The sequence below is a fragment of the Branchiostoma floridae genome, chromosome 4, assembly GCF_000003815.2.
Source record: "Branchiostoma floridae strain S238N-H82 chromosome 4, Bfl_VNyyK, whole genome shotgun sequence".
Lineage (NCBI taxonomy): Eukaryota > Metazoa > Chordata > Leptocardii > Amphioxiformes > Branchiostomatidae > Branchiostoma > Branchiostoma floridae.
Window position 1 is genome coordinate 17,292,019 of NC_049982.1, and position 19,631 is coordinate 17,311,649.

The window sequence follows — 19,631 nt, forward strand, 5'->3', positions numbered from 1 at the left end:
GTAACAACAGTTTCTGTGGTGACTTCTGGGTGCCGTGAAGTCATGTCAGAAACAAAACGCAAAAGTGCACTTTCAAGAGGTCCCATATTTAGTAGTTGTTTCAATACATGCAGAATATTCTAAGTTCTGTGATAGCATGTAAAATATTCTGCATTAATAATGACAAAGATAAATCAACAAGTTTTACTTGGATATCAAAGGAAACATTTTACCCATTTTACACAAAAAAGTGCTGCTCAAAGAAAGTACAGCCTACCTGTGCCAGCACAAATAGATTTCCATCCATGTTTTTCAGAGCTACATATTTTTACATGTAAATCATTGCTGTAAACACAATTACATAGTAGCTTTCTATAATTGCCATTTGAAAGTTATATTCAATTTAGCCATGGCATAGCAGATTTTGACATCGAGGAAAGCTATACTTGACACATATGAATGTATCTATTCTCTGCTGCATCTTGACTATTGAAACAACAGAACAACCCTCTGGAATGTATAAGCACCCACCATGTGTTGCACATTCAGCAGCTTATCTCTTCAAAAAAACTTTCACCATGTACATAATTACATATTTACAACATACAAAAAGTGCTTAAAATCCAAGAAGTTCTTTCCAATTTGTCTTACAAAACAGACCTTGTAAAAGAGACTTTTATATTCTAACACCAAATCTATCTCAGCAACAAACATGTACAAAAGAGTTCTTTCTTGTAGAAAAAGTGACCTTCTCACAACATGTACATCTTACATCCATGCATACAATATAGTACATGTATGATAATCTTTTTACCAAAGCCTTTGTTAATACATCCAATGAAAAAATACAAATAAAATCTCTGTCATCACAAACTGGTATCTCAAAAGCAGGTACACTTTGACTGAACTTTTTTTGATGTTCAAAATCTGGGCATTGACAGAGATTTTATGGTAAGTTTTCATAGATGTTCCACACCAGTCTCCCTTTATACACACACTACATCTACACCTGGACTGTCTGACTGGACAAGAAGCCCTCAGGCCTTAACAGGAAGGAGTGTTTTCTTGACCTTCTCCTTCTGGGACTTCCCCTTCTGCTGTGGTGCTGAGGACACATGGCTGCAGAATACTGTGCAGGCCATCACACCTACAAGGCACAGCAGTGGAACAACCCAGTAGACAGTCTGCAGTAATTGTCACCTGTAGGAAGGACACAGGTGCACACTTTATTTGAGAATTATTTGAAATATCGATATAGAAGCCAGTGGTCATGAGGAAAGCTAATAATCATTTTACTTTATGTTTCATTGGATAGACATTGCTGTATGCCTGACTCTTACAGCAGGCAAACAAAAGGAAAAAAAAAAGTTTACCTCTGAATGGGTGGCCACTCTGGATGAACAAAGGTGAAGTTGTAGTTCTTGGCCCACCTTCCAAAGATGGTCTTTTCTTGTACAAATTTGTGTTTTGTCTTTCCTCCCTTTCCTGTGTACATGGAACATTCCAGCGCTGACTTGCCATAGTAGTGGTATGGGACATCAGGGACGCTGGCATTACGGCTGGAGGGGGAACACACAGTGTAGTTACATCATAGTCTGTCCTCTAAATGATTTCAATTAGTGAGGGTTTTGAACTAAGGTGGTGACCCTTAAGTAAAGCTGATTCTACTTCATGAAACCAACAATGCTAGGTGATTTCAGACGAGATACACAAGTACTACCATAAAGATGCAGGGGTATGTCTAATAACCCTGGTTTAGGCCTAAAGAAAATCCATGTTAATGGAAGTGAGATAGAAGAGCCCTAAGGCTTGTAAAAAGCCAAAGTTTAGTATCCTGATTTCAAGAAGATTTCCTGCCAGAGTATTGGAAGAGATTTAGATACTTACGTGGCACAGTAGCCATCGTACACCATACCAAATATGGTGGTGGAGTCACAGACCTGCCGCATCAAGGTGAGGGCAAACCAGCCTGTCGACAGGTCTGTCTTACTGCCTCTCCTGTAAACATCAACAAGCACCTCAGTCTGGTAAACAGACAGCATCACATGCACAGGGGAGACAAACCTTTCCCACCAAACACCACCTTTCTCTGCATAATGGATGTATCATATGCTTTGTCATGTCTCCTGTGCCTTAACTTATTCCCCATTACTCTGACAAACACATGCAGAGGCACACACAGGACATGTACCTATCACTGTGTTCTATACATCTTGCTACAGAAGAACAATCATGTTTTACGTTTGATTGAAACAATTCCATCATACATTTTAGGATTAGAGGTTTACTGTCCACCTTCACCATGTAGATGTGGACAACCACATCTAAGCTTCCTACACCGGAAAACACTGTTGAACATTATCACTATTGGGCAAACCTTAGACCTACAGACACCCAAGCAAGTCACAAAGCAGTGCCCTTGTCTAGCAACAATGCCGAGTGACATGTGCACATACCATGTCCACATACCATCTCAGATGGGGTTCAGCCCTTCATTCCTCAACACAGGAAAACTACCAGTTTACCGGCCAGTCTTCACAGACTGTCATCATACCTCTGTTTTGAGCTGTTGGGATTATTCCCTTAGTGTTAAGTGTTTGAATATATGTTTACTAGGAAACTCTATTAATGAAACAATATGTGTATAATAATAGTCCTAGAGTCCTCTGCAACATACCCAAAATTACATTACAATTACTATAAAAACTTACATTACAATTACTTAATAATAACCATACAAAAATTTATCATTACTTACTTATATATTATATATATATAACCAGGAAAGTTACAAAAATAAAATAACTTAAATGAAGTGTAGTCAAGAAGTCAGAGGTACATGTATGTATAAACTATGTCTATTTACCACCATGTGTCAAGATACATGTGCTGTGCTTTTTGAGTGAGTGAAGTTGTGTGAAAGTTAATACTGATCGGAGAAGATAATCTACATGTATGAGTGTGTCAGACACATTGGATTAAAAGATATGATTTTTATAATCATGATAGTTGCCTGGCATTTGGGCACAGTGCTACAGAAGAACATAAGTATGAAAAGCCCTTCTCCTTACCTGTCCATCCCTGTCTCCTTCTTAAACTCCACATCAACATCCACCATAGCTTTGGAGGAAAATTTGTAAAACTGCAGAAGAAATATGACAATGTCCTCTTAGTTACACGTCAACATGATTATTTTGATGAAGCTCTAAATCGAGAAATACTTGTTCTGTCAGACATAAAATTCAGTTTGGATAATTTTGACTCTTTTAGCTCCGAAAGTTAGACAGTCTTGAGTGTGTGATACCTTACTATCTGATGAACACAAAGAACATCCTATCATACTACAATTGTACATCAGAATTAAAACAACGTAAACAGTGTAGGCATTTTTTCCTAACTCACATTTCCAGAATACTTCATTACATATTATGAGAGTACTGTACACTTTCATAGAGAGCTTTAAGTTGAAAAATGGTAGGAGACAAAGAATGAATGTGCATTGTTTAAACATCATAAAGGTAGATATGACCTACGAAATGTAGTCTAGGGCAATGGCAGTAACGGAACCTACTTCTGTCTTGGGAAACTTTCTGGCGAGGTTCTGCGCCACCTTCAGCACAGGTTTGCCTGGTCCCAGCACAACGTCTGGACCCCACACAACAACCTGCAACAACATACAAAATCACATGAAGCCTCAAGCACAATTTCTTCATTGTTTGAATGTTCAAACTGGCTAAGGTAGATATGTAAGAAGAATTTACAATATTTTTTGCCTCATCCTAGAACAACTCCTTAGAATAGCCTTTATGCCTGAATCTGGACAAATTTTTCCAAAAAGTGATTTTTCCTTAGCTCAGCTCATGTAAATTTTTCAAAGCATTCGACAAGGAAACGATCATTATGAAACAAGCAACTTCAGCTTGTCTTCCTGGCATTTTGCCTATAAAATGTCCACCATGACTGTTGGTTACCTTTGCGGTGAGTGCTTGTCATTACTTGCTACCTGGCAGGTATGAAATACTGCAGAATTAGCTCTCCACTGGGACCATGTCCTGGCAGATAATGACCACGGAAACGGCTACTGACACCACAGAGGGAAATACTGGCGTGAAATACAGCCCAACCTTGGGGACCAATTACATGCTTTTTGACCTTCAATAAAGACTAGGTCAAATTATACTAACATTTGATGGGCGAGAGGGGGTCCTCTATCATCCCTGGTGCAGCGATCAATAATGTCAGTGACAGAATGACCCCAGATACAGACAGGATTGGGCTTAAAGTCACTTTCTCCTTAACAGACTTCAATCACGCGTCAAGATTTGCCTTCCAGTCCTAGTGATATATAGATGACCAGTCCATAACTATAATTGGAAAGGTCTTCTAAAATCAAACGAAACTGTCTTGTCTTGGGATTATTAGATATTGAAGTGCCAGCTAATCCTGCAGACGAGAGCTGAATCACAAAAGCTTACAACTGATGGTGCTGAAGTACACCTGGCAGGAGGTAGGAACTCACTGGCATGTGACTCAGTTCAGTTATTATATAGCCCCAGGTGTGGCCATGACACTGCACGTTCTCCATCCTATCACAACAGGGCATATATCCCTAATCCTTTCATGGTGCGAGGAGGTTCCACCATATGCCGGGATGTCGTTCTCTCCTCAAATTCAAAACATCCCTTTTACTTATTTAGCGGTAATGCATCCCTACCAGTAGTGAATATATTGAGGTCCAAACTCCAAGAGCAAGGCCAGGTTCATTTGCAAAACCGACATATAAAGATGGACCACTCAGCACCAGAACACTGCTACCAGTACTGCTTACTTACTTAACTTTGGAATTGATTGCAGGAGAAATTCCATTGTCTGATTATCGTGCTGATCTGGAGTTGTGCAGTTTGAAGCGGTCAATGTCAATGAAGGACACACCAGGCACTTGGCAGTTAAAGGTCTCCAGCAAGTAACAACATCTCAGACATTCTGCAGTTTAACAAGATTTTATCTATGCAAGAATGTACCTAAATTTCATTATGTGTATGAATAATTGAATCACCCTGCTTATAGTTTCTCTTTCTGTCCTTTAACTTCACCCCTTTCAATTCTAAGCAGATCTAACTCTCAAGGTTTAGATATTCACATCCATAGGATTCGGGCCGATAGAATGCAAACCACAGGGCTACATACGTGTACTAAGGGTGTGGTCACATAGGTCATGCGATTGCCGTACGATCGCTATCTCTCGGCATTTTGGAGGACAAAAATGTACATCTCCTGCAAAGTTCAACTGTCTTGGTACACAACATGCTGTTTTGGATCCATGTCAGTGGATGGTTCTGTCACAGCCAGCTTGAAAATACCATGGCATCAAAATCGTATGACGATCGCACCACCTATGTGACCGCGCCCTACACTAATCTGTAGTTGCATCATAGGCAGTTTGTGACTCAGGCCTCACATCTGCAACTCTGCCCGAGGCATTTGACATTCAGCTGGATGGCACACCTGGAACATGACCGCTCTGGTCCAAATCAGGGCAATTACAAGAGGGTTGCTGCTGTGACAGTGCAGTCCCCTGACAGGGGTTTGGACACAGGAGAGACACAGACAGAACAGCGAGTCTGTTAGCAAAGTTGGCACTATCACTTTGCAGACTCCAAAAATACCACTGTGTGAGTGAGTGTGTGTGTGTGCATCAAGCCACAGAGATATCATATCGATCAAGCTTAGTTTGACACAATGATTGCAGGCTTTGGTGAATCCTCTTGACTCCAAGGCCCTTATCATCCTCAGGTAAGACAGATAGTCCAATAAAGTGCAGCCATCTTCAATTCTGCCTTATTGCCTTGTGTTAAACGAAAGGCCCAATGCTTCTGTCAGTCTGAAATTCTGCCAGGAAAGTGTACAAAGTCTTACTTTGATTAGTTCTTTTACAGATTCCACATGACAGTGGCACTGGCTAATGGCTGTTAGTTATGTAATATGTAGTGCTAGTATGGGTGACATCCTGTCTGGTTGACATAACTGTGTGAATACATGTAGGTGGTGAGGAACTGATGTTGAAACAAGGTGTTAGAACAAAGCATGGCAGCTGGAATAAAAAAGTATGTGCATCTTAGAGGTCAATCCACAGAAGAATGCTAGTATATATTAACCATTTGTCTTGTTTGCAGAGAGGCCCAAATTAAGTATAAATGTGAGTTGAAGCTTTAAGGTCATGGCTACATGAGGTGGCAAACTTAAACTAAGTGCTTCTAAAACCTGGTTAAACTTTACTTCTAATGGAAACTTCTGTGTCCCATTAACTGACATGTGCTCATAGTTTCATCCTTGCTACATAAGATGAAACTGGTAGGCTTCCAACGGAGAGTCTGGTGACACTTAGTCTGTGGGATAAGTTGCCTGGATTTTTTAATGCTTACCTGAGGTTTATCTTGAACATCCTGCCACCATACCATCCTGCAGCTGTACGTCCCCCCTCTCCCCCATAAAAAGGTGGTTACAAATTGTATATGTCTGACTGTAGCCACTGGGCTGTAGCTGGATATAAAGCTGGATAAAGCTCTTATAAGGAACAAGGTTGAACCCCTAGGTAAATAAGCAGCAGTTTCTCCTTGGTAAATCATCAGTCATGTTACCACAATTGCTTATAGTTTCCATCGCACTGACAATGCTCCCAGATCAGCAGACAGAGGTGAACATGTTTGGCCTCAAGGGTAAAGCAAGACGGACTAAACCAAGCACATGGACTATTGTAAGCTAGCTTTAAATACTAATATTGGATTACTATATAATAGTCAAGCTGGCCTTGTGATTTATCCATGACATGATTCAGCATCTTCTGTGTAGTCAGACTTCAGTAGACTGATCAGCAGCCCTAAGCCAGGAGGGTTGCTGTGGTCAGGTGTTGGCCCACTTCATATTCCATTATGTACGTCCATACAGTTCCTGAATGACAATTATGATTGTGCAGGCATTCAGGAAGTCTACACCTTAACAGCAGAGATACTTTTCAGCAGTTACGGGGAATTACAGAAATGAAGTCTGCCCGTGCCTACAATTTGTCCGGCTTAACTTCGCCGTAAAATATAAAGATGGTCAATTATAGCCTTTCTGCCTGCACAATTTTGAGGCAATATTCCAGCATTAGTACCGATTTTTCCATCATAATGCATTAGGGCCATGTTATTTCATCCCCTTACTTCAGTCACAAAACGGTGGTGCTACTGAACAGTTATATGACTCTCCCTGTAATCTGTAATCTGTCAGTTCAATCTCCAGCAGTAACTTCACTGCAGTTAACAAGATTGCCCATAATAAAGGTTCAAGGTAAATGGCCACTGCTGGACACAACACTTTCGTGTAGCTCAATCTCCCAAACTGGTTTGGGTTCACCTAGACCCTGTATTGATCAACACCCTAACAGATCACCCAGTTTACCAGAGACTGATGGGATGGCCTTTCAGAGATGTACAATGAACCTATTGGTATTCTTGTCATCATGACACAGTTGCTGAGGTCGCAATCCATCAGCCAGGATTCATCCAACACACATGAAGCAATTACTTGTCCTCCTTCTGAGTTATTGGTGTTAAAACCTGACGTCTGACTACTTGTGATAGTACAAACTGTGCAGTATGTCTCTAGAACTGCTACCATATTTTCTTCAATAAAGTACATGTATGCACTTTTAAACCCTTAAAAGACGATCGGCCATGATTGTGGCTTCCTGGTAAAAGATGGTCAGCCAGCATTGTTGTCTCCTGGAGACAAGCCTGGTAAACCACAAGTAGAGCCTCGGTATCTATCGGCAATCCCCAGCAATCCTCTGCATACTTCAGAGAACTGCATCATTTTCATGTACAATGTATACAGCTGGTAGACAACTTGTTATCATGAAGACCCTACCATGTAGATGCTACATGAGACGATGAGTGATCTCTTCACAATCGACAAGGACTTTGATGAATGTAACTGCAATGAAAGCTACAATCTAGCAATGTTTTGGCCTTGAATTTATAACTGTATGTAACATTGCAAGGCATGTGGACAGTCCTTTTGAAAAAAAAATATTTGACTTGACAGATGATGTTGTGTTGACTTTCCAGTTGAAACATCTCCTGATATCTTTTGAGGAATATATACATATACATTCATGGAATAATGTTTTTTTTAAGTTATACTTGCAGTTTGCATGATCTGAGGTTTCCATTATCTGTCTAGTGCTATTGTAGAGCATGTGCAACTACATGTACAAGTCCTGAAACAGTACAGAGGTTATTGTGCTAATTTCCACAGTTTATCTCCTGTAACGACCCTAAATTTTAACCCTTCCTCTCAGGATCAAACTTTTCAAAATTCAGGTGCCTCAAGTTGTTCTCAAAGTACATACTTGATTTGAGGTTATTGCACACACAAATGGGAAGAGGTCCTCAAATAGATCAAATTTATGGAGATTCAAAATTTCGTGGAGGTACATGTACAGGTAGGAGATTTATTTTTTACAATTGTCTTGAAGGTGGTGCATGCTTCCCCAGGGTCTCTTCCCAACATCTGCTTGTAGAACGGTATTTGGGTACATATCCTGCCAGGTGGCCTCATTTCTACAGAACTATTATCTGAAGAATTGTAGCATAACTAATTGGAGCTCTCTTTGATGTTTTGTACTTCCTCTTTTACATTAGTTCAGGTTGCCTTGAGTAGTGACCTTCATGTTGAACCCTTCTCTCTTTTTGTGTCCATGGTGACAGTAATGAGCCTTTGTTATGGGTATGAGGCGAAGATTAAAGCTGCGGACAGAATTTGTTAGGATAGAAACTAGAGCTTTACAGTGAATCCTCATTCTGATCTTGCAAACATAATTTTCATCACATCTGAATGTTGCTCCCAAAATACAACATCTTGACAGACCTCCAGACTGCTCCCATTTTAGGACCAATGCTCTCAAAATTAAGCTGGTGTGTCTAAAAATTTTCAAAGGTGCACAATGCTGCCATAAAACTTACATGTTAAATCATGGAAAGCGAAGCTGCAGTCAACTTTAAATGAATTTTTTTGAACCTCTGCTTCCGAAAAACTGTGTTCTGCTACCTTCAAATTTTAGGCACGTGGAGGGGGGCTGAGTTGGAGTCAAGAATCACCTATAGATACGAGGGGCGTTCAAGAAGTAATCCACCTGACCCACTTCCAGTTGTCTGATCTAGATGAAATTTTGCATATGTAATGATTCATATCTCTATGGGTTATGTTGCAAAAAACAGCTCTGAACTAATTTTGGTTTTTGATTTAAAGGTGTTTGAACTGAGTCAGATGTGAAATGGACCAGGTGTGAAATGGAGCCAGTTGAGTGTCGCGCAGTGATCCGGTTTTTGTATTTGAAAGGACGCATACCAAATGAGACTTTTGATGAAATAAAAGAAACTTATGGTGATGATTCCCCATCATATGACCTTGTAAAACGCTGGCATTGTGAATTCAAACATGGCCGGAAGTCTGTGGAAACAGCTCCCAGACCTGGTCGTCCCTCTTCTGCCATTGATGAGGCATCTGTTGCAGGACCAACCTGGGGCGTCCTACAAAAACGGTGTACAGAGCTGCATCAAACAATGGTAGAAATGCATAACTCTGGGTGATTCCTATGAAGAGAAAGACCAATAACTGCACCAAGTTTCATTAATCTCCTCCTTTGGGAAATGGGTCAGGTGGATTACTTCTTGAACGCCCCTCGTACATCCTATCAAAGTGGTAATTTTCCATCTTCTTGCACCCTGTGGGAATATTCTAATACCTGATTCGGCTGTAGGAATTCATGCTATTACAATCTTTTGTTTGAGGACACGAAATTGTGCATTTCACATGTTTTTGTTTGGGTGGGTATGGCATATTTGGGTGGATATGAATATTATAAAATATGGTAAATTCTGGGACCGAGGAAGAATCTGTAATATACTATATTCTAAGAGCACACCAAAATTCAGTGCTTTGGTTAATCAAGTACAGTAGCCTGCTTCAATTGAAGCCCTGAAGTTTCTTCATGAACCCATATTGAACCCCTTGACACAGTGCCTACCCTCTGCTAAATGCAGTAACAATCATGGCCGAATGGCGTGAGCGGAAATGGAATGACGCGGAAATGGAATGACACACGGACAAGAATATACTCTGGCAAGGATCAACACTGTTCCATGGCTGGCAATTTCACGCCAGGACAGGGCTGGTGCCAGGACTCCTTGGCTTGGGCAATTATGCAGCTCATTCACTTCCACGTTTGGAACTAATTATGTTCCAACCAGAGAAGCAATTTTCTCTCCAATTATAGTGGGGGCAATACTGAGGTTAAAATGATCACTCCATCAAGCACATTGTCACACCTGTGGGTTATGGTGATGCCAGCAGAGATGTGAGAGCAGCTAATGCCATACCTCATGAATAAGAATATCAGGTAGCTTCTACACCATAGAGGTCAGAGATTCGTCAAGTTTCAACACTGTGATAAAGTTCAAGCATATTAGAGAGCACTATTTTCTATCAAGGCTATTTCATCTGTACTAGTGGTGTGGTATTGCATTTTTATTACCCTATTTCATTCTGTGCCTGTGGACTAATGTCTGTATATTGCAGGATCCCATCAGACAGGCCTGAATTGCCTGAGCAGTTGCTCAAGGAGACATCATTTGGTACTAATGTCAAATTGAATGCCTTTTTATTTTCCATCACTGCCTTTGGACTAGATTCATTCCCGAAGGACCTCAGGTGCTGGCCTCATAAAATAAGGTGCAGGGCCAGCAGCAAAGCATTGTGCAAACAAGAAACTGAAGATCTCATACCTCCGGGAGTTTTGTAAATTAATTCTGGTCGCCTGTTGATTATTCCTTAATATTAATGAATTAGAAGCTAGCTTGGTATGTATGGCTGAAAATCTTCAATACTAATAGATGAAGAGAATCAAGGAAGATTTGCGTTTAAATGACGTGATCATTGTATCCTTTAAAATTCAATACGATAGATTGAAAAGGAGTTCTTGGGGGCTAATTAAAACTGTGTTTGTACGATGCCTGTGGTTAGGCTGTTCATGTAAAATTAACATGGGCCATCACATCTTGAACCCTATGAAAATAACTGTGTCCAAAATCTACAATGTATGTATTTAAATCTGCTACATGTATATGGTCTTGTGGTGTTTCTGTGCAGATTTGCTTTCAATGGTGGGTCTTCTAAAACCTCCCCAAGAATTTTGAATACTTGTAGAGATAGGGAATATCACCTGTAGGATGTTACTTGAAATCGGCATAAATGCATCTAGATTTTATTACATACACACTTGAATCACAAAGCACAGTATTTACTACTTACTCAAGTTGAAATCAGACAATAACTTCATCTAATATACATGTATATGTATAGTGGGTTCCATTCATGTTACATACATGTGCAAGTCCTTCTTTTACCAGTAAAGCCTGCTTTATCAGTCTATCTGATTCATGGATGAAGAAACAAATTTTCAAATTTTCATGATATATGTACATGTATCTGGTACCAGAGAGCAACCCATTGGCACTGTACTTAAAATTGCTGTTGGATTATTTATCTAAAAATGCATGCAGACTTAGCCTGGGTACCATCCGGATAGTAGTTCGCTCCTATGTTCAAAAAACTGTTTGGTGCTAACGGCAGTTAATGAGCGAATCAAGGAATAGGTTCTAGAATCTAGAGCACTCGTTCGATGACAACAGGCCCTCCTGCAAGCAGACGGAGGGCTTGTCCGGTGTTGGTACGCCTGTTCGAACAATCGCTTGAACCCATTCCATCATTCGCTCATGTGTAGGGACCAATCAGCGCCTGCGTCCAAAATTTGGATGATTCCAGACGTTAAGATGGTCTGCGTTCCCAGACGGAAACACAGAGAAGCGACTGCATATAGTGTATAATGAACATCAGAGCTAGAAGCGACTGTATATAGTGTATGATGAACGCCAGAACGAACTACTTTCCGGATGGTACCCAGGCTAATGCAGACTAGTATTATTTGATTTTCATTTTGTCAAGTAAGCAGCCAGAATTTCTCAAACAAATGCTCCATCTGCTGACTCAAAGTAACTTCTGTGTAAATTTACTACTTGGGAGTTGCAGATATCCCAGATCACAGAGGGCGTCATCTAACTTCATCCTTTGAGGTGACAGACCAACCAGTCACTAGCCTCAGAATAGTCAGACATTATCCTTGGTGCTCACCAGACTACCAGAAGCAAGTAAACAGTTAGCAGTCCTGAGGCATCAAAGCAGAGGACATGAACAAATGTCAGTATTGCTTATGAAAACATACACTCTTTCCAAAACAGCCTCGACTGTCATATTGAAGGCTCAAAAATCCTTTGAAGCTCTTACAGTGGTTGTGTCTCCTTTTTCACTTGTATACATTTGAAAGCTCACTGGCTAAGAGCCAAACCTGCATTAAAACAGCCCCAGAACTTGAACTTGTGGTAGGCCACACAATTTGCTTACATTTGCCCAGTTACTGATGTCTGTTTTTCTTTCCAGCTTCTTAAGTGACATGACAAGAGATATTTTCTGACTGCTTGAAAGTGAAGGTCAGGAACACTGCAAAGCAAGCAAGTCATTATATCTCTGGTAAAAGTTCTTTGCAAGTACACAAATGTAGGTTACACGTATGTTATAACCTTTGCCAAGAAGGTTATATTCTCTTATGTGTTTGTCTGTGCGTGAGTATGTGTATGTGTGTATGTCTGTGTGTGATCATGATAACTCAAGAATGCCCGGATTTATTCAAATTATTGTCTTGATATCTAGTATGTGACTGGGTAGATCTTGATGAGTCACTCGAAAAGGTTAGGATCTTTTGGCAAAGGTATGAGGTCGTGGAACTCTTAGTTACCAGCATTTGTTGGTTTTTGAGCAGGCTGGGCAAGACAACCCAAAAAGTGGATTTCTTGGAGGTTGTAGATAACGCACACTGCTTACCCCTATCACAGCCTCAAACTTCATCCCTATCCTCACAAACTCTACCATAAAAGATTGCAGCAAATAGCTTGAATCCCTACTGAGACTTCACCCAGCATGGGGTAGGAGGTAGGGCAGACAGTTTGACTCATCCAACCCTGCAGATTGAAGTGACTGACCTAGAGGAGCGTTTCTCTAAGCCTTTGAAAGGGTTCATGAAGAGCTATGCTCTGGAACGGGCAGAGTTTTCAGAGACAAAACAGAGTAAATCTGCCTCACATGACTTGACTTGTGTGTGAGAGGAATACTAACGAAGTTGGTGTACGCTGGATATATATCCCTGTCCACACACTATACTAGGATCATTGAGGCAGCAACATTTGTACAAGATTATACATTTACTTCACATTCACCTCCATGAAATGGAGGTAATGTTTTAGAGAGAAACTGTGTATGCTGTACCTCCAGAATGTTACGTGTGATTGCGATGAAACTCGGTGAAAATTGTGTCTGTAAATACACAACAAACAACGACAAATAAAAAAATGGGACTAAATATACTAGTATTTCATGCAAGTATGAGGTCAATGAACTCTTGTTAGCATATGTATCTGATTCACTGCATCCTTGTCTTGAAAACAGTACCAGTTGCCTCAAGCTGTCCAACATGTCAAGTCTTGTTCATAATATATGAAACTCAAGACAAGAAAAGTCATTATAGATTAAAACATAAAATGTCAGGAAACTGCTTAAAATACATGCCTTATGACATCTCAGGGATAGACTAGGACAGATAGTGCAAAGAAGAGTGGATAAAAATGATGCAATTGATTTTTAAAGCCATGAAGTCATAATTAAATATTGTCTCTCTGGAAAGATAAAAATAATAGACTCATTTTCAATATTACGTATCCATACACCTCACAAAACCAGCAGGAAATGTAATTCAAAAGTCCTCCACATATGAATATATACGGCCTACCCTGACAACACCATTTGTCATCTGTCAGTGTCTGAATTATGCCCACTGACCTGTCTGGTCACCTCTACCATGTAACCTTCAGTCTCCTATAACTATGTACAAGGCTTCCATTACTGGTACACACACAAGGCTTCCCCTGCTGATTCAAATTGATGTTTCAAAAGTCCTGGTCAGAAAAATTGCAGTCAGCTGCCAATGTTCACTGTAGAGGCAGGGTAGTACCCTTGTTAGCATAGCAGTACAAATTATATTTTAGCAAACTGGGCTGTGTTCAAAATATAATTTGCACATCTTCCGTTACACCCCTCTGCAGTTTCATAACTTTTGCTGCGACAATAATACATTCCTGGTGACTGATCACCTTCTCCCTGCTGCGGTGCCAATAGGCTCAGTAGTAACTTTTGGGTAACAGTTAAAAAGATGATCAATTCAACTCTACAAAATCTTCAGATTTCCAGTGTTTTCTCAAAGACACTAGTACACAAGCCTAACTTGTTGGCCAGAGGCACTCATTCCTCAAATAGCAGTTTGTTGGCCTCCACCCCATCAAGGATTACCAAATTCCCCTCCAGAGGTTAACTTTTCACAGTTTCAGTCTGAGGGCTGATGATGAGATATTGCTAGCCCAGTGACCCATTGTCAATGTCAATCAATGTACGTGTATGCTAAAAGCCCAGCCACACTCAAACCATACATTTGAAAACTTTCACCTGCCAACATTCTGACCAGTCAACCTAGGCTCCTGCTTGTTCCAGTCGACTACAGATGGTTCAACTGTATGGTTTCCTACAGGTATTTAACTAACAAAGGACATTCTTGTAATTCTATTGGAGGAGAGAAAATCCTTCAGTGTGATCTGAATACCTAATATATTCTTATGGAAAGACAGTCATAAGTGTGGTCGATTTCACCTGAGTTCCTATCTGAAGTGACAGGTTAATTTGTTGCATTTGGCTCTTGAGCTACCCATCTCCAAACTTACTAAAGACTTTGCCCAGATAAATAAATTAATGTAGGATCATCCAAGGCATCTGTTGTTTGAGACCTGTTTTTTTAACAAAACATTTTTTAAGCTCTTTTGTAAGACACCTTCCTGATTATCTAGGAAAGGTTGCCAGTTGTAAGGAAGCCTGTTCATGTGTAAACCTCTGTTGGGGACATAGAAACTTGATGCCTTGCAGAATGATGAAATACTTGAATGTTCCTTTCTGTACTGTACCTTGTACAAAACAACAGCTGTCACTTGGAGACTGACCAGTTGGACTTGTTTGACAAAATGTTGTCAGTTTAACTTTAAAGAATACCCGACCATGCAGTCATGTTCCTTACAGTTCAGTACTCTCAGGATCTCTGGGACCCCTCTCTACTATGAACAAGATAATTGGCAGCATTTAGCTTGGATGCAAGTACATGTACATAGCTTAGCTGGCACCCCAGTTGAAAGAATGGAAGCAACTATTAGTATTAGAGCAGACATAAGCCAACCAGGATGGCATTCAGGCAGGCTGCCAGAGAGGAAAGATGTCTTGGCGGAATGCTCTATATCACAACATTTTTGCCCTCTAATCACACAGTACATGTATAACATTTTTGTCAGGCCTTCTTTTCAACCAATTGATATTCACTTCATTGTTCATTTTAGACTGACTAAGCTCACCTTGTCAATGTGTGCTGATCTAATGAGTCCCTCTATAGTCCTGATGGCGTGGAAGTTGGTAACTCGGACCGTGGTCCTTCTCCCCACATCCCTCTCGTACCGCTTGACAGGTGCAGTGTTAGTCCTGAACACACACTCGTGGGAGTCGATGTGGGGACCTGCGTGTCTGTTCAACACCTGTCCTGAGCTCGACACAAAGGCACATGTCCTACAATGCATCCTCAGGTGCTGCTTCAAGTTCCTGATATTCTCAAAGCTTGGGAGAGGTTCTGCATGCTGGTCATATGGCTGTGGGATGGGGGGTGCAGGTGTGCTAGTTGTGTTCTTTTTTGCTTGACTACCTGAGGTGGAATTTCTTAACAACATTGGTGACCTTGTGGGCAACTTTTGTGGTGACCTTGATGGAACTGTCCTTGCTGTGGAGTTCCTTGATGAAGTCTTGTTACTACTAATATTAGTGCTAGCAGCATTGGTTTCATTTCCTAGTAGCAAGATGGGATTCACTGACACTGTTCTGAGAAGTTGTTCTGGTCTCTTGGTTATTTCTGAAGAGTCATTCACCAGGTATAACCTGATGAAGTAGGGGCGGATACCAATGGCATGCCGGAGGTTGTCCGAGAAGTATAAGGTGTAGGATAGCAGCAGGATCAATCCAAAGGCAACAACCACCTTGAACACCGAGAAGATCTGAAACACACAGGAAAAAGTGTTTTAAACAATGGATTTGAAATTAATCATACATCACTACTATGCACTGATGTGAAGAAAAAAATCTTGCACTATACAAATGTTGTGAAGACAATAATATGTTAACCCAACAGACACCAATCTAAAAGTAATGACATTAATCATAATAGAAAGCAATGATAATATATAGCCCTCCATGGCATCAGCTGAAAAGTAACAAAAGTGATGAGGATAAAGATGATGACAGTTTGGGGTAGCTATAAATATTCACCACAAGGGAGTGTTTGTATTGGGTGAAGTCTGCTATCTCTGGGTGTTTCAATCCTATTTACACATTTTTACCCATCCTTCCCAGTGCATTCTTGAAAGACTGTGCAATTGCAACTCTACAATGCATGTGCCATCAAACTTTTCACACTACACTTTTGTAGTTACTGGTAATGACAAACACAGAGTTTGTCACTACTACACTTTGTGATATTTGTCATTTCTCAATCATGGGTTTATCACCAAAGGTCCACAAATTTAATTTTCCATACATATTAACCAACATTCAGCATTTTCTTCCCTCATGTCATTGCCCCCATGATTGTCCAGCTAGTCTGTGGCACATTGTGACCTTCCCTCACCAACGTCCTCTTTCGGGACAAATCCTGTACAGAAGCAATGCATCAGCCACTTTGCCATCAATAATTCAGCCAGTCTCCATCAGTCTCCACACTGTCTGTATCCTCCTCACAAAGATGGGAGGGGAGTGTTTCTACCCATTAAAACAGTAATACAGTCATGAACAGATCATCTCATATCAAAAGATTACGAGTTGACTGATGGTAAATTATTCCTTTGTTTGGCTTAGTAATGGTCACTGTTTTCCTAGAATTTGACAGTGTATGAGGTTTATAAAGGGCGCCTCTTGTTACAAAATGTACAAAGCTGTCTTGTTGATATATTTAATGCTTTTGTACATTTTGATCACAGTGCAAAAAATCATCATTGAATACAGCATTTGTTAAAAATTGATGTGTGCATGACATGAATTATGAAAAACCATATAGCTATTTCAGAGAACACCTATTGTTATCTTAATACGACGAAGACCCCATACATGAAGCTAATAAGGCAGCCATCCTCAAAGAAAAGCCACACAATTCAGGTAGGAGGGATGTTGTCAATGTGTTGCCCTGTCTCCTATTTTGTATCTCCTGGAAAAGCCCTGCATTATTGGTTTACTTTACAGACATCAAATCCCTCAGCCCATATCTCTTCCATCAAGCATGCTGCCTTAGAGAATAACCAGGAAATTAATAAGAAAAAAGTCTATGGCAATTTACATACCCTACAGTTAATTTTCAGGTATATGTTTTGCATATGACTCAGTTCCTTCATGATATCTTGAACATCATTCTTATTACAAGATATATTATGACACAATTATGAAGTGATAGAGCAGATACATTAAGCGTCATAAAGCCTCAAGCCTTAGTCTCAACTTGACTTATTTCTCCCTAAGGTGTAGTGACCTCTGAAATATATTCCACATCAAGGTTACAGGATTCGATTTCCCTTTCTTTCCTTTGAAAAGGTTTTATGGTCTGACGTTAATTGATTTTTTATGACCAGTGTTCAATTTCTTGATTGACAACCTATCAGTTGAAAAAAAAATGAGATCAAGCTTATTTTTACCAACAGTTACTATAGATAGCATGATTCTACACAGCATCTAGATAATGTTGCTCAAAAGACAGTCAACATTCAGCAAACACAATCCTGAAATTTCATCTCAGGCAACAGATTACCATCTAACACCCCTTCTGTTGCCAATTTTCCATAAGCTAAAAGCAATTTTGTTGGCTGCAGTTCCTGGGCAGCAGGGGAAACCAAGCGATGGAGAGGCCCCGGTATCTGCACTGTGTGACTGGAAGATCCATCTGCACTGTCTGGAAAATGGGGTTGCAATAATGTAGGGTTGTATTGAAGATCCTTGTCCAAATGAAGCAAGGCCCATCTTGTATATTGTCAACCAATCATTTGATATACACCATGGCACATGGCACATGATATGTTATGGATTTTATTATTACATTTCCAGTGGCATATCAAGTATGTATAATAAAAAACATTCTTTTACTAGGTGAACACAATGAAAGCTGTCTGGGACCCGAAGAAAGCAGGGTCAGAACCAGAACTGATTTGATAGTTGGCATTACAGTATACTTCAGTGACTTCCATTTTTACCATAATCCCTGTTCACTTATGCTGAAAATGTTTGCCTAACATTTGGCACATGGATGAACCTAAACTGTAAGCTTGAAGACATACTGAGTATTGTTGGTGAAGACTGAACACAAGCAAAATTTTCAGCTGAGCTTTTATCTTACTATTGTGGGTTGTAAGGCTGTTGTGATATTCAAATCATGAACAAACCCTCATCATAAATGTTGTGATATTCGAATCAGTCTACCAGCGAAGATGAACAAACCCTCATCATAAATGACCTAAATCTCTAAACGTACCATTATAAACTCCTGGGCAAAGTCGATATCAGCTTTCTTCCCATTCATCATTACCTTGATAGTCATCAGGGATATAACGAGCTAATAACACAACTGATGAGGCACCAGGTTGCAGGAGGAGACCACCAGACCGCTGATGGCGGCAGATATCTATTATGTATAGAGCTGGGATCCACATCTAGACAGACTCAAATGTACAGACCATTTAGAAGAAGATATGGAGGAAAGGGAGAGATGGAGGCAGAGAGTTGTGCACTTCTGAGGAAATAGCCCAGCATGATGATGATGACCTGTATGTTATTCTTTTCTCTTTGAAGTAGACTATCTAGTAAATAGCCTGCGTCACCAGGGCTTCCCATTCACTTTAACAGCCTCCATGTATTTTGGTTTATCTACTTGTTTGTGCCTTAAATGATTATTCAGTAGGTAGGTGAACACAAGGTAAACATCCTGACAAAATTTTCATACATTTAGTATTCTTAATTGAAGGGCTGTCATTAAATGTAATTTGTTTTCAAGCTTAAACTTTTAATTTTGGTTTTCATTCCCAGGATAAAGTATTGAATAACATGTTTAAGTCTCCTATATGGCATCCCATCCCTTGTCCCTTGTAGTTTACAAGCCTAATTTACCAGCTGAAGTTGAAAAGTTACTAATACTTTTTGTGCAGCTAAGTCAGTAGGAGGCAATACTAATAGGCAACCCAATTAGGCAGCTGGAGGGAAGGAAGTACACCTGCAGCGAGACTTGGCTTCGTTATGAAGGATAAACGTGCCGGCACATCTGCGTATTGTAACGAGTAAAGTCCCAATCTCATCTGACACAGGTATATCATTGCCACACTCTGTTTGAATAA

At 40.2% G+C, this 19,631-nt stretch overlaps 1 protein-coding gene across 5 annotated transcripts in view; it reads right to left on the reverse strand.

Moving 5' to 3' along the window:
- Nucleotides 1-1,044: 1,044 nt before the first annotated feature.
- Nucleotides 1,045-19,631, reverse strand: part of LOC118414316 (alpha-N-acetyl-neuraminyl-2,3-beta-galactosyl-1,3-N-acetyl-galactosaminide alpha-2,6-sialyltransferase-like) — a 26,538-nt gene continuing 7,951 nt past the window's right edge. For all 5 annotated transcript variants that reach the window (XM_035818286.1, XM_035818287.1, XM_035818288.1 and 2 more), the window contains 6 exons: nt 15,576-16,262; nt 3,551-3,643; nt 3,051-3,121; nt 1,867-1,977; nt 1,353-1,538; nt 1,045-1,179 (listed from right to left, as the gene is read on the reverse strand). In XM_035818286.1, coding sequence (XP_035674179.1) covers nt 1,176-1,179; nt 1,353-1,538; nt 1,867-1,977; nt 3,051-3,121; nt 3,551-3,643; nt 15,576-16,262 — 1,152 coding nt within the window. In that variant the 3' untranslated portion in view covers nt 1,045-1,175. The remainder of the gene's footprint in view (nt 1,180-1,352; nt 1,539-1,866; nt 1,978-3,050; nt 3,122-3,550; nt 3,644-15,575; nt 16,263-19,631) is intronic.